The following is a 13,321-nucleotide window of genomic DNA, read 5'->3' as shown; positions in this document are numbered from 1 at the left end:
AGACTTAATCAACACTACTCCCGGAGTTAGTTGCCCATGGAAATCCATATTCACTTAGCACTTGTACTGTGACAAACAGTCAGGAGGTTAAAATAGAGCTATTCTATAACTAATCAATAAGCATATCTTCTGATAGATGCCACAAAAGTTCAATAGTGTTATCCCTGAAGTTGATATAATGTCAGGCAAACAATACTAGCATGATAAGAAAATTACTATTGGGAGAAATGGGGGGAAAAACCAATCATACTGAAAAATAAAACAGTTAAATTAAGTCACCTACAAAATGTTTCTGTAAAAATTAAAATACCTTTAAAAAATACTATTGACTATTTACCTCTATGCATGACTGTAATATAATTAAAAAAAAAACAAACCTAAAATGTCAGGAAAAAAGCCAAAAGTGTCAGGAAAAAAGAAAACAAGTGCAGGATTATTTTGGTGTTTTAAATTAGAATACAAAATCATTAGTGTATTTAGATTAGAAACCAAATATGACTACATGGAAATATATAGAAATCTGCACTTACTGATGTTACATTAGCTCTTGAGGCAATGAAAGTTCCTGCTACACCACGAAGTAAATTAAAAAAAAAAAATACATCCAGATGAGTTAGTCCCTGAAGTAGGTCATTTAGTCAAATATTTATCCCATGATGGACTGAACTAAGCTAGCATGTTCTGAATTCTCCAAATGGCAAGGGAAAGGGGCATCTCAGTGGGATTCCAGAGAAGGTTGGGAAAGAGGGACAATGAAGCCCTATCTTGTACATAGGTGTAGCCACTCCTGGAGTAACCTCACTAGATGACCTCTGCGACCCAAATGGTAAATCACGGAGGGTCACTGGTTATGGTGGTGAATTCTAGTTTGACAAAGGAATTCACAACTGGGTTGATTCAGACAGCAAGCACGCCTATGACATCTCACAGATCACTTTGCTTCTACGTAGCTTTTGCAAAATACTTTCGTTTGGTGACTATACTCTGATTTTATTTATTTATTTATTTATTTGTTTGTTTGTTTGTTTGTTTATACTCTGATTTTAGGAGACAGGTTCCCTAAAGCTTTGATGAAGGCACATAATCAATTAACTGGGATTTTTGCTCTTCTCAGCAAATAAAAACAGAACAAACATGATTGACTGAAAAAAAAAATTGCAAGGCTTCCAGAGGATGTCCTTGGGTCAGTACAGAGTCTGCACCAATAGTTACGCTCCTGGGAAGTACCAAGACTTTCATCCTGAGAAATGGCCTTGCGGAAGAAGGCCATTCTTTACGCGGTTCTTTTGGGCAACATCTCCTTTCTCCCTGTGCCTGATGGATGTGTATTTTTCCTGTAGGCCTCAGGTCGGCTGTCACTCTGCAGGAATGTCAATCTCACTGACTGGACAATTTGTCCTTTTCTTAAAAATCTCCCTGTTGGCTTCTCAGTACTGTCACCATCTAAGGGGCTGTATGATGCCCGATTGGTCTCAGTCTACCCCAGCAGACCATAAGCTCCAAGAGGGCAGAAACTGTGTCCTTGGATCCCAGGTGTCTCTTACTACAATGCCCGAGGAGCAGCAGAGGCTCAAGATTTATGTGGTGCGTGAATCAAGTACTGTAAGAGTCTGAGTTAATACTGATTAGATTAAGTCTATCTATTACCATGGAAGAAACAGGCAATATTACTATATTGTAGAAATAAAGCTGAAAGCTAAGAACCAAGTCGACTGTTGACTATTAACCAGATATCCCATTATCCAAAGGTGGACTGATGATGAACTTCACCCCGTAACCCCGCATCTGTCACAACGAGGGAAGGAAACAGTATAATAAATGTGTTTTAGCTTTGAAGACCCACAAGGTATACGTCGATAAGATGTTAATGAGGAGATGGTTTTGATGGTAATTGTCAATGATTCCAGAGGTTCCCATGCCACACGTTCCGGTGTAAGTAGTTCCATGAGCAACCCCCAGGTCTCGGTGCTACGTTTACACAGGTAACAATGCAGAACCGTAACTACTGAGAAACACAATTGCTCAGGCTGAAAGATGACAGAAGGCAAGGGACTACCCCTTAAGGTTTATTTTCCACGTTTATGCCAAAGGTGAGATATTTGTGTGCTCACACTTTGCACTGGGAGAGACCAGCTGAAAGGAACTTCTTTAAAAATCAGTATTACAAACACCCAAGCAGATAACTCACTCTCTTTTCCCCCCTCACCTCAGTGGGTCTACTGTGAAGAATGTTCAGGGTAGAATTTGGGTGACGTTCTCCAGCTCAGGGCCCCAAGTATGGACAGTGGAAAACAAGGCAAACAAATGAAAGTCCATGATGCTACATTACCTCATGTAGAAGCAAAAATGTGAACGAATAGAAGTACAGGCCAATCAGTTTTAAGCTATTTAACAAAGTCTACTGAAAACATAACTACCTTTTACAGCATCCTTTCTAAGCTCTTTAAAATTAAAAATGAAATGATTTCTGCTATTCTGATTAAGAAAAGAAAAAAAAAAGAACAGTGTCTATGCCAGGTGTCATTAGGAATTAAAGAGATGCGTAACTTGACTCGTAAGAGCAGGTTTGGTTAATGTGGAAAAATAACGCTCTGAGTTAAATTCATAAATAAAAACCATTTTGCGGGATCCCTGGGAGGCGCAGCGGTTTGGCGCCTGCCTTTGGCCTGGGGCCTGATCCTGGAGACCCCGGATCGAATCCCACGTCGGGCTCCCGGTGCATGGAGCCTGCTTCTCCCTCTGCCTGTGTCTCTGCCTCTCTCTCTCTCACTCACTGTGTGCCTATCATAAATAATAAAATAAAAAAAATTAAAAAAAAAACCATTTTGCAACTAAGACATAGACTGCCTATCCCATAAGGCAACACAGATTGCAAAGAGTGGGATTTTTTAAGGAGAAAAAAGGTTACAGTAAAATGAAGAATTGTGCAGATTCATGGGGATATATTTATAAGAATAAATTCCAGACATATTTTAGACTATTCACTGTGTTTACCTATTTATATCTATAGGTAGACCTCTATTTTCAAGGAGATAAAATAATTTTGTGTTTATAGGGAAAAGGATTAATCATTAATTTAAAACTATGAAAATTGGCAGAAAGTAAAACAATTTTCAGAATTCACTGTAAACGTTAAGCTTCAGAGACCACACCCATGTCTGGATTGTACGCAGCTATTCGATATCGGGATTTCTCAACTCTTCACCTTGAACCCTCTCCGTAGGTTGTATTCTCTCCCTAGGCAATCTAATCTCTCTCTCATTCTGTCCTTTTCTACCCACATCCTAGCGTCACGGCCTTCCTTACCCCCAGACATGGGTGTTCCTATGGGGTATGGCGGTAAGGAGAGACCTCTTGGACAATACCTAAGGATATGGGTAGTTTCACAGAAATCAAGGTCCACATTCTAGACTTTCATATTGATACTTCCTTCTCACAAAAACCCTTCTCCCACTTTCCCTCACTTTCCCAGAAGAAGGTACATTTCTCATTCATTCGTCTCCCGTCTTCTGAGCGCACACAGTACTGCAATATCAAATAAAAACTCTTAATATCAGTGTGGATATCTAGAAAATGAGTTTTTAATTCTTTAAAAAAAATTCTTTGCTTCCATCAAAATTGAAGAGGGGCCTAATCAAGTTGTCAGGTGATAATTTAAAAATTTTGGTGATAGATTACTGTTATTTTTGGCATGACACTTGGAAAGACAAAGCCCTGTGTTACACTGTTATAACAAAACACCTTCCATTCCTATCTATTTATTTCTATGGATAGTTTCTCAGGACCTTAAGATCAGAATCAAATAAAACTGATGGTGAAATATTTCTCATTCTAGTAGTGAGCAATATTCGTCTATGCAGACAGGAATTGATTGAAAAAAAGCCAATCTCAATTTTAATGTTTATATATAATAATTTTTATGTTTGGAAATTACTTATCAGATTTGGCCATGTATTTATGTTGATCAATAACATACAAGTAACCATCGCAATGAAAACTCAATTTTGAAAAAAAAAAAATTAACGCCGGATTTTATGACATGAAAAAACGATGTGTGTGTGTGTCTGTAGGTGTTATGTGTCCATATTTCCTACTGCAGAAGAGTATGATGGGCGATCTGAAAGGGATTCCCTAGCAAGATATATCATATTAGAATATAATTTGGGGGAGAAGAAAAGAATAATATAAAATGTGTGACTATGAAGAACATAAATCATATTTTTAAATGGCAAATGGTGGGAATAGAGTCGACAGGGTGTTTCGCTTCCATTGGGTACATTTAGGGGTTTGAGAGAATTTTGTTAGAAAGAATGTCCATACATGGTACATCGCAAGGTGAACCCTTGCGATTATTTACATGCACAATTGCACGATGGGGAGTTTGGGAGGGAGACTTAAACATGTTGTCGTTGGCAGGTCGTACGTATAGATGTCCCAGCTCCGTTGGATCGTTGTAGGGAATCGCCACTGAGCCCTCCCTTATGGCCCTTTCCATCTCAGCGACCACGAAGTGCCCCACTGCCCCTTGTCCAGAGAGCGATGCCCTCCGCACCTGCAGTGCTCCTCTGGGTGCTGGGGGCCCCAGCCTCTGACCCCGTCAGATCCCCAGGCCACCAGGCCACGAGGGCCTCCCTGAGTTTCATGTCCAGGCGTGTGTTTCTTTGAAGCTGGCCCTTCCCTCCTCCACACTCTCTCTGCCTTGGCCACAGGCCTTGGGGTGCATCGAGCTCGAGCCACCTCTTCTCAACGTGCTCAGTAACGGGGTGAGCTTTGTGGGTGAAGGGCCTTCACCCCGAGCTGGGCAGCCCCGCACCGGCTGCTGCACACGGACTCACGGAGACGTGATTGAGTGAAACAGCCTTTAAATTGTGATCCAATAACCCATCTGGCAATGGTCACAACCCAAAGTGGACAAATCGTGAGCAGATCATATGATTTGTGTGTTCATGGGCAGGGAGTATGAGATTTGGGACTGGGACACCTAATGCAAGCACTGGAGATTTGGGGGGCAATGCCCTTGTTTTAGGAACAGGGTAGACCCGGGGTGCCCAGGGGTCTCAGTGGTTGGGCATCTGCCTTCGGCCCAGAGCGTGACCCCGGGGTCCCAGGATCGAGTCCTGCATCGGGCTCCTTGCACGGAGCCTGCTTCTCCCTCTGCCTGGGTCTCTGCTCCTCTCTCTCTCTCTCTTTCTCTCTGTGTCTCTCATGAATAAATCAATCTTAAAAAAATAAAATAAAAAAAGAAAGAAACAGGGTTGAGCCTTGGAGTGAACACTGAGTGGTCTAAAGCCACAGCTGTCTACCGACAAACTAGGAGCGAACCTAATTCCTCACCCGAGCCCCATCTCTGCATACAGACCCCCTGCCGGGTTCACCTGTCTGCAAACTGCATCTGCTGGTCACTGAGTGCTGAAGCGGCAGGCCTGGCTGGTGTATAAGGTAGGGCAGCTCGTAGAAGAATATGAGAAGCCATGCAAAGAGCAAGGGGGAAGGGACCATAATAGCTTGAAAACATGGACACTAAGTGAGGATCTATGTTTTTAAGGGAAGGAAACACGAGGTTTCTGAACCAGCTGCACAGACTGTAGCAAAAAGAGCCTTTTGTCCGTCCGTCCTTTGTGTTCTCGCACAAGAAAAGCAAACACTGATGGGCAGAGAGAGACACAAAGGAAAGTTGCCGAACTGGGGTCCTTTACCCAGGAGATGCAATGAGCTATGGCTGCTGGAGGGACATGAGCAGCGGATGAAGGGGAGGGAGGAAAAGGAAACATTTACCTAGAGGACAAGCCAGCCAGTATTTCTTCAAGCAGGAGAAGAAGGGCAAACGTCCCCATGCCCCTATTTGGGAATCTCTAGGGCAATATTTTGTTTTATATTTTAGGTTGCAGGTGGCATGCTTATCACCCCCAAACTTACAGAGAAGACGTGCCATTGAAGGCATGCTCATGCCCTGTACTGCTCTGTTGTATACTTCTTCCTACTTCCCACGTTTAAAGCTCACGCCACCCAACTGTATGGTCAAAACAAGCAGAAGGCAACTCCAAAAATGATTAGTGTTTTTTGCTTTCCTATAAAATCCCAAATAATAAACAGGCATTCTTCTGTACCATTCTCATGACTTGTTTGGTTGGTAACATTACGGCCATTTTTCATTCGATGAAACCAAGGGATTTCCCTCAGCTCATGTAGTGCGCAGCTGTCTCTGATCACGGGTGTCTTTGGCTTTGAAGACAGTAGCCTTTCCCTACATCAGTGGTCCCCGAAGTGTGGTCCCAGAGCAGCAGCAGCAGCATCACACGGGAACTTGTCATGAATGCAGATTCTTGGGCCCCATTCAGCCTACTGAATCAGAACTCTGGGGTGGGGTCCAGCAAACTCTTTCTCAGGTCCTCCCCATGACTCTTGTACACGAGCAGAGTCAAGAACCCCGGGCTTAGTTTGTGAGCACAACCTGCATAAAACTTGCTTATACTCATTGCAGAGAGAACTCAAATTCTGTTGGGTGTATTTTTTTTTCTTTCTTCCTTTTTTTCAATCATTTTTGAACAAACATAGATCACTGATATATGGTACTTTGATATACCACTGCGGAGTCACGTGGGTTTAGGGTTAGGAGGCAGGCAGTCTGGGAGTGGGATCCCAGATTCATGCCTATTGTCATAATCTTGGCAAGTTACATGACCTTTTTGAGTTCTGGACTTGTCTTCTACAAAAATGAAATAAAAATGATGAGATAATGCACAAAAAGCAGTTAGTTCAATGCCTGAAATGTACTAACCACGTAATAAATAAATATATTTTTCATTGTAATCACCATCATTAAAGACAATAATACCAGTAACATGATAATGGATGGCGTGAGTAGTGAAGTTTATGTATTACATATTTTGCAAAGCTCCAGAGATGCTCCTCTACTTAGGATTATTACTATGGAATGGGCTTGATTTTTCCATTTTCTTTCTTTTTTTTAATTTTTATTTATTTATGATATTCACACACACAGAGAGAGAGAGGCAGAGACATAGGCAGAGGGAGAAGCAGTCTCCATGCACCAGGAGCCCGATGTGGGATTCGATCCCGGGTCTCCAGGATCACGCCCTGGGCCAAAGGCAGGCGCCAAACCGCTGCGCCACCCAGGGATCCCGATTTTTCCATTTTCAAAATGAATTTCGAATTCATTTCTTTTCTTTTTTTTTTTTTCAAAATAAATTTCAAATTCATTTCAGTATACATTTGTGATATCCCAGAATATAGAAGGTGCTTCACTGTTTTGAGATATTTTTTAAGTAGAGTGATGATACCAGTTACCAATATATTGGGGAACGGATATCAATATCTGTTGAATACTTTTTAAAAATTAAATACTTTAAATCTTTGTTCTGTATTAGCTTAAGGCTTTAAATTGCACTTTTTAACATTATTTGAGATATAATACACAAAATTAATTAAATTATCACAAAATTAAGAGGTTGTGTTACTGTGGACACACATCTAATTTCAGATTAAAGTGTCTATTTTTAAAAAAACCCATCTAACCATATTGTGATCTCCGTATAGTTAACAGTACAATTTCAATAGTGTTTTAATACAGAAATTTTCAAATAATAATTCACCTACAGTAATAATATAATCCCTATATTTTACTCAGTGAAGCTTATGCCAATTATTTCTTGTTTATTTGTACCAATCAGTGAAAGAAGCCCATTTCTGTCCCCTTTGTTATGTTTTTTTCACACATACAAAAGGCTATCATCTTCTCTGTGTCTTTTTTTTTTTTTTTTTTTTTAGAGTGAAATTTTCAGGTCTCACAACCTCCTCTCACAGCTCGTGTTTTCAAGATCTTTTTATCATTTGTATTGTTCTCTACTGAATGCTTGGCAATTTGTCTCTTTTCTGAGATGTGGTGTTCTGCTGAACTCAGTTCCCAAATCACAGCCTAACGAGACCTGAATGGAGCTCGTCTGTTTTTATGCATGACATCACCATTACAATTCAACACGCTGTAGCATTTGAATATATTAACGGGGATCAGAATGTCGACTCATTCAATTTATCATCCACTGTAATCCTCGATTTTTTTTTCCTCTCTGCTGCCACCATCTCTAACTTTTCAATGCACGTTTTGGTTCTACTACCTTTCCCTACACCAACTTTCTATTTTTTAGAATTTTTAAAGGCTTATTTATTTATTATTTATTTGAGAGAGAGAGAGAGAGAAAGAGCCCAAGTGGGTTGGAGCTGAAGGAGAGGAAGAAGAGACTCCTTGCTGAGCAGAGAGCCCACAAGTGGGGCTGGATCCCAGGACCTGGGATCATGACCTGAGCTGAAGGCAGATGCTTAACCCACTGAGCCACCCGGGAGCAACCTCCCTACACCAACTTTCACATCCATTCTATTTTCCTAAATCCATTCCTATTTTCGCTGACTGGACCCATCACCCCAGCTGTAAAGTAGCCTAGCACCCCAGATCTGCAATCCCTGATATTTCCATGACTCACTGTCCTTTAGACTTATTAGCATAAATATACATCATCTCCCAAAACACTGTATAAGTATCCTATTGCATTAGCTTTGGAAGCTTTTATAAAGGATGATTTTTAAGGTTCTTGTTAAACAAAAACAAGCAAACACAACTGACTGGTGTGTTGCTTCAGACACATGTATAAAGAAACCCTCCCCTCCCCTTCCTTGACTCAATTTAGGAAATTTAAGTGGAGCATCAACGAAAGGATCACACTATTGTTTTATTATTAAGATGTCATTGAAAAAAATAAGGACACACAGGTCTCTGCTCTTCACACACAGGTAGCTCAGTGAGTACCCTGTACCCTCACTGCAGGAGGTCACTTGTATATGCAGGGACATGTCATATGGTTGGTTGAGCAAATTTTAGTAAACACAACGTTAGTTCCACTTAGCAAGTTTACTTGCCCACTCATAGAAGAAAGCAAAGCAGGAGAATATAAAAATGATGAGAAATAATAAAAGAAACTTAAAGTATTACACACAAATTTAGTTATTTCGCCATCAACCAATGACAGAGTTATCAAAACCGAAATGAGCTGACACCTCCTACTTGAACTTTCATTTGTAAGGGAATTTTGAAAGTGATGGATTGTTCAAAATCACAAATCAAAATTTACTACACACATTAAAGTAACCAGCAGTCCATGTGCCTCCCTCCCTGGAAGCCTCATCCACCCACCTTAGGGCTTCCTGCACCTGCCCCTGCCTCCCATCTGCCCTTGTCCATCCAACAGGATCCCGCTCACCCTTTAGGAGTGTGAATGCGATTCCTCCCAGGCAGTAAAAGCCCTCCCTTCTTGATCTTGTGCTTAGCTCCTACTTCGAGCAACAGCTATTTGTTTATAGAGCTGTTCTCTCTACTAGTTTTGAGCTCTCCCTCTTCTCTGTGCTTTCTGGTCACCAGCTGGCATTGAGAATTGCTCTGCAAAATTTTGTTCAATGAATGAATTATTTAAAAAATAGCGTTTCCCCAATAGCTATACTTTTATGGGTTTAAAAGCGACTATCAATAAATAAATAAATAAATAAATAATAAAGGCAATTATCAGGTCTGAGAAAAGGCATATGTCTGTAGCAAAATGAAACAAAAGACTAATCAAATAAAAAGCAAAATGGGGAAACACAGAGACAACCATCTTCAAATAATATATTTCACCTTTTCTTCTCATAGGTACTTATGATTATGTTTCCTAATACAATTTTGAGTGTATTGAATTTAGACAAATGTTTATGTGTTCGTTGCCTAAATATATGTGATAGAATTGAAGAAGGTGGTAGAAGAAAAGGAACATAAAGTTTTTATTAGAGCATTTTCCAGTTTGATTCAATATGTTTCAGAAGACTTAGCAAAAAAAAAAAAAAAAAAAGGATAATCATTAGTAAAAGTCAATAAATGAGAATTTATTCCCTAGACTTTAGTTCTAGGGAAGACGGGGGATAGATGTAATCACTGTCTTGGCGTACGTGATGGATCTACTGAGATATGATAGTGATAAAATATTTTCTTCCTTAGCTCAGGATAAGACCAGAAATGGTTCACTTTAAAGAGCACACAGAATAATGGTAAAGAAGGTGACACAGTACGACAAATTACTTAGTAATGCAGGGACAAGGATTTCTCTCGCAGATTTGTGAAGCAGGATAGCTGTCCTGACTGCGCTCTGGAGTCACTTAGATACTACAGTTAAACCTACGTAACTTTTGACAAGACAAAAAGCAACTTGTTCCTTAAGTATATTACACCCTCTGTGGTTCTCTACGTTCACCTAGAACAAGTCTCTTTCTCTGTTCCCATGGGGTCATCCCAGCCACTCATCTCGGGGACAAGCCCATGACGGCATGTGGAGTAGAATCATGTCGATAAACAGTCCCCTGGCTCCTCACCCTTCTAATGAGACCCTCCTTAATGCAGGGGCCAAAGACTGGGGAGGAGTGATGAGAAATGGCCCAGAGTATAATAAACAGAACATAAAGTCCTCGGAAATACAAAGACGCGTTAAGAAGGTCTAAAAAAGTCATAGTGAAAAGATCATGGTCTTCAATTTTTTTTTATGTTTAATAGTCTTTGCATTAACATTAGCAAGTGACATTTAGTATAATATTTTTTATCAAATGTAATTCTACTAAACAATTTTGACATCACATTATGTATTAAAATCCTGTATTGTGAAATTCCAAGATAAGATACAAGTTTAAGGTCTCTGTCAAGGGTCACTAAAAGAGGAAAGATCTTTTCTATAACCTTTCTGGCTTTTGGTTTTAATATCAACATATGTTATACCACTTTACTTATATCATACGCTTGCAGTTGTTTTATGAATAAATACCACAACCTTTATAAAGAACCTTAGAACGTGACCCACATAAAATTATTTTATTCTTATGGAAGAGCAAAGCTATCCAAATTCAAAATAAGCTGACACCTTATGTATGAAGAATAAAGACCTAGATTAAGAAAGTCTAAAACTCCACAAAGCCTCCCAAAGGTAATTGTATTGTGGCTTTTACGTTGTTGCCTTGTAAGCTACGAACCCGAAACACAATTTTGCAGTGTGTTTTCTTGTCTTGCTTTTCTCCATTTAAAAAATGCAACGCATCAACTGAGAATCTGAAAACAGTATTAAATCATATCAGAAATATAGGATTCGGTTCAATTTACCTGTTCCTGTTGCTGGAAATCCAATCTGAAATAAGTGTTGATGCCTGCTGGTGACAGTGCTTGTTGCCAAAACTGCACGCCAGCATTATAACTTCTCTACGTAGTTCTCTAGGTGCCATCGAAAGGAAAAACAATTAAAAAGCAGTGTTAGTATCTGAGAAGGAAGGATAACTCATTATATCAATAGTAGGTAAGTAAATAATCAGCACAAAGGTAATTTTCAGACACAGAAATCCTATTTGGCTGAGGAAGAGATGGTTAGGCAGCGGAGAAATTACACGTACTACACGTCTTCTCTGGAAATAGTAATACGGTGGGGGGCATGGGTTCAAATCTCACTTTTACCAATAAAGGCAGATCTTACACTAAAGCATAGCTAGTACATGCTTTTGTTCTCAGTAGCAGGTAGTAGAAACTGTGCTTGCTACCCATCAGCAGGCCTCCCAGCAAAGGGAAATGAAAGATGCAGAATGAAAGAAAGATTATCTCATGCTGCCAAAGACGCAATGGACCCCGTCATATGTTGCCATGCAGCTCTGGGGGAAAAGAGGAGAGTAAGAAAATAAAACAGTACTCATGTTGGTAGGATGCTTGAACAAGAGATCCATTAAAGTTGTTTTTTGGCCATCCCAGCTTGATGTACGTTGTTGCGACTTGCTTTAAAATATATTCCTAAATGGGGGTGAGGGGAAATAAAGACCATGTCAATTTCAAATGTCTCCATGCTAATAATTACAATTAGAAATACAATTAAAATATTTTCTAAATGTACCTACTTTAAAATGTCAGCAGCATTATGGGCATGCTAAATGCTCTAATTTTATTCTGCTAAGTATTTCAAATACAGAAAAGAAGGATAAAATACAATTACAATGGTGGACATCTACCCTTTATTTCCTATTGATTCAAGTAATTTGCTTTCTAGTCAATATTTTAGATGATTATTTTTGTAGAAAAGCAAGGAAACTGAGGAATGTCGACAATGACACCCACGCACACACATATATGCAAATATATGTAGATTTCGCTGGGAGGGGGAGAAGCACCTAACATTTATGCATTTCCTGTGAATAGAGCACATTTAATGCAAAATTGTTATGTAAGCCCAGCATTGTTGAATCTGACAGACACCGAACCCTCTTTAGTAAAAAAATATGGCATTTCAAAATCAACAATCCATTGAGCACTCGGTGTTATTCTGTATGTTGGCAAATTGAACACCAATAAAAAATAAATTTATTATTTAAAAAAAACAATCCATTGAGCTAATGATATATTTAAATATTAGCAGCAATGTGAAATAGGCTCTCCTCACTTTAATGCAGTCCTTGAATTTTGTCAAAGGAATGGAAGCACTGAAATTACAGTAAAAGCAAATCTTAACTTTTACTGAAATTGAAGGCTCTGACACAAAATACTATTTCAAATGACAAACATATACAAAAACGCAGTCTACTTGTACGGAGGTTTAACACTGCAGTGTCTCTGTTAAAGAGACAAGAGGAGCGTAATAAGGCTTTCCCTCGCAAACCAAAGTCACACCGTGTGCGTGCTGATACATTTTTTTGCCAAGTCTGTTGTAAGGGATCAGACCAAACTAATGACAATGAACAGTCAAGCTAGGATTATTCCAATTAAAAAGGAGACATATGTTAAAACAGAGGTGTCTGCATGCAAACTTAGAACAAGGAGACAAGAGGCGACTCTGACTGCCACCCAACCATGCAGAGGGTGCTAATAAACCGATTTCATGCCACAGCAATCCAGACTCGAGTAATCCCAAACGTGGAGGTTAATTAGCAGAGCCAGTGTGTCACAGACAGAGGACAGTTTTATATAACACAGGGCCGACTCCCGAAGGGAGCCAAACCATGCTCAGGACGGGCTACAACTCCCGGAGGCAGGGGCCCAATGCAAAGCCTCGGTGGTGGCAAATTGAACTCCACTTAAAAAAAATTATTTATTTATAAAATTTTTATTTAAATTTAATATATAATTTATAATATATAATTTATTTGTATATATATAAATATATTTATATATAATATATAATTTAATTTTATTTTATATATAAAAATGTTATATATAAGATTTTTATATATATGTGTGTATACACATACATATATATACACACAT

General features: G+C 39.4%; 1 protein-coding gene across 1 annotated transcript in view; it reads right to left on the bottom strand.

The window, feature by feature from the left end:
- The window catches only part of TRHDE (thyrotropin releasing hormone degrading enzyme), a 366,839-nt gene that overhangs the window by 19,709 nt on the left and 333,809 nt on the right, over positions 1-13,321 (bottom strand). The window contains exons 15-16 of the mRNA XM_055328866.1: positions 11,760-11,857; positions 11,186-11,293 (exon numbers count right to left, since the gene is read on the bottom strand). Coding sequence (XP_055184841.1) covers positions 11,186-11,293; positions 11,760-11,857 — 206 coding nt within the window. The remainder of the gene's footprint in view (positions 1-11,185; positions 11,294-11,759; positions 11,858-13,321) is intronic.

The sequence above is a fragment of the Nyctereutes procyonoides genome, unplaced genomic scaffold, assembly GCF_905146905.1.
Source record: "Nyctereutes procyonoides isolate TBG_1078 unplaced genomic scaffold, NYPRO_anot_genome, whole genome shotgun sequence".
Classification (NCBI taxonomy): domain Eukaryota; kingdom Metazoa; phylum Chordata; class Mammalia; order Carnivora; family Canidae; genus Nyctereutes; species Nyctereutes procyonoides.
Note: the sequence above shows the minus strand (reverse complement) of the source record. Positions and strands in the feature narration are given on the sequence as shown.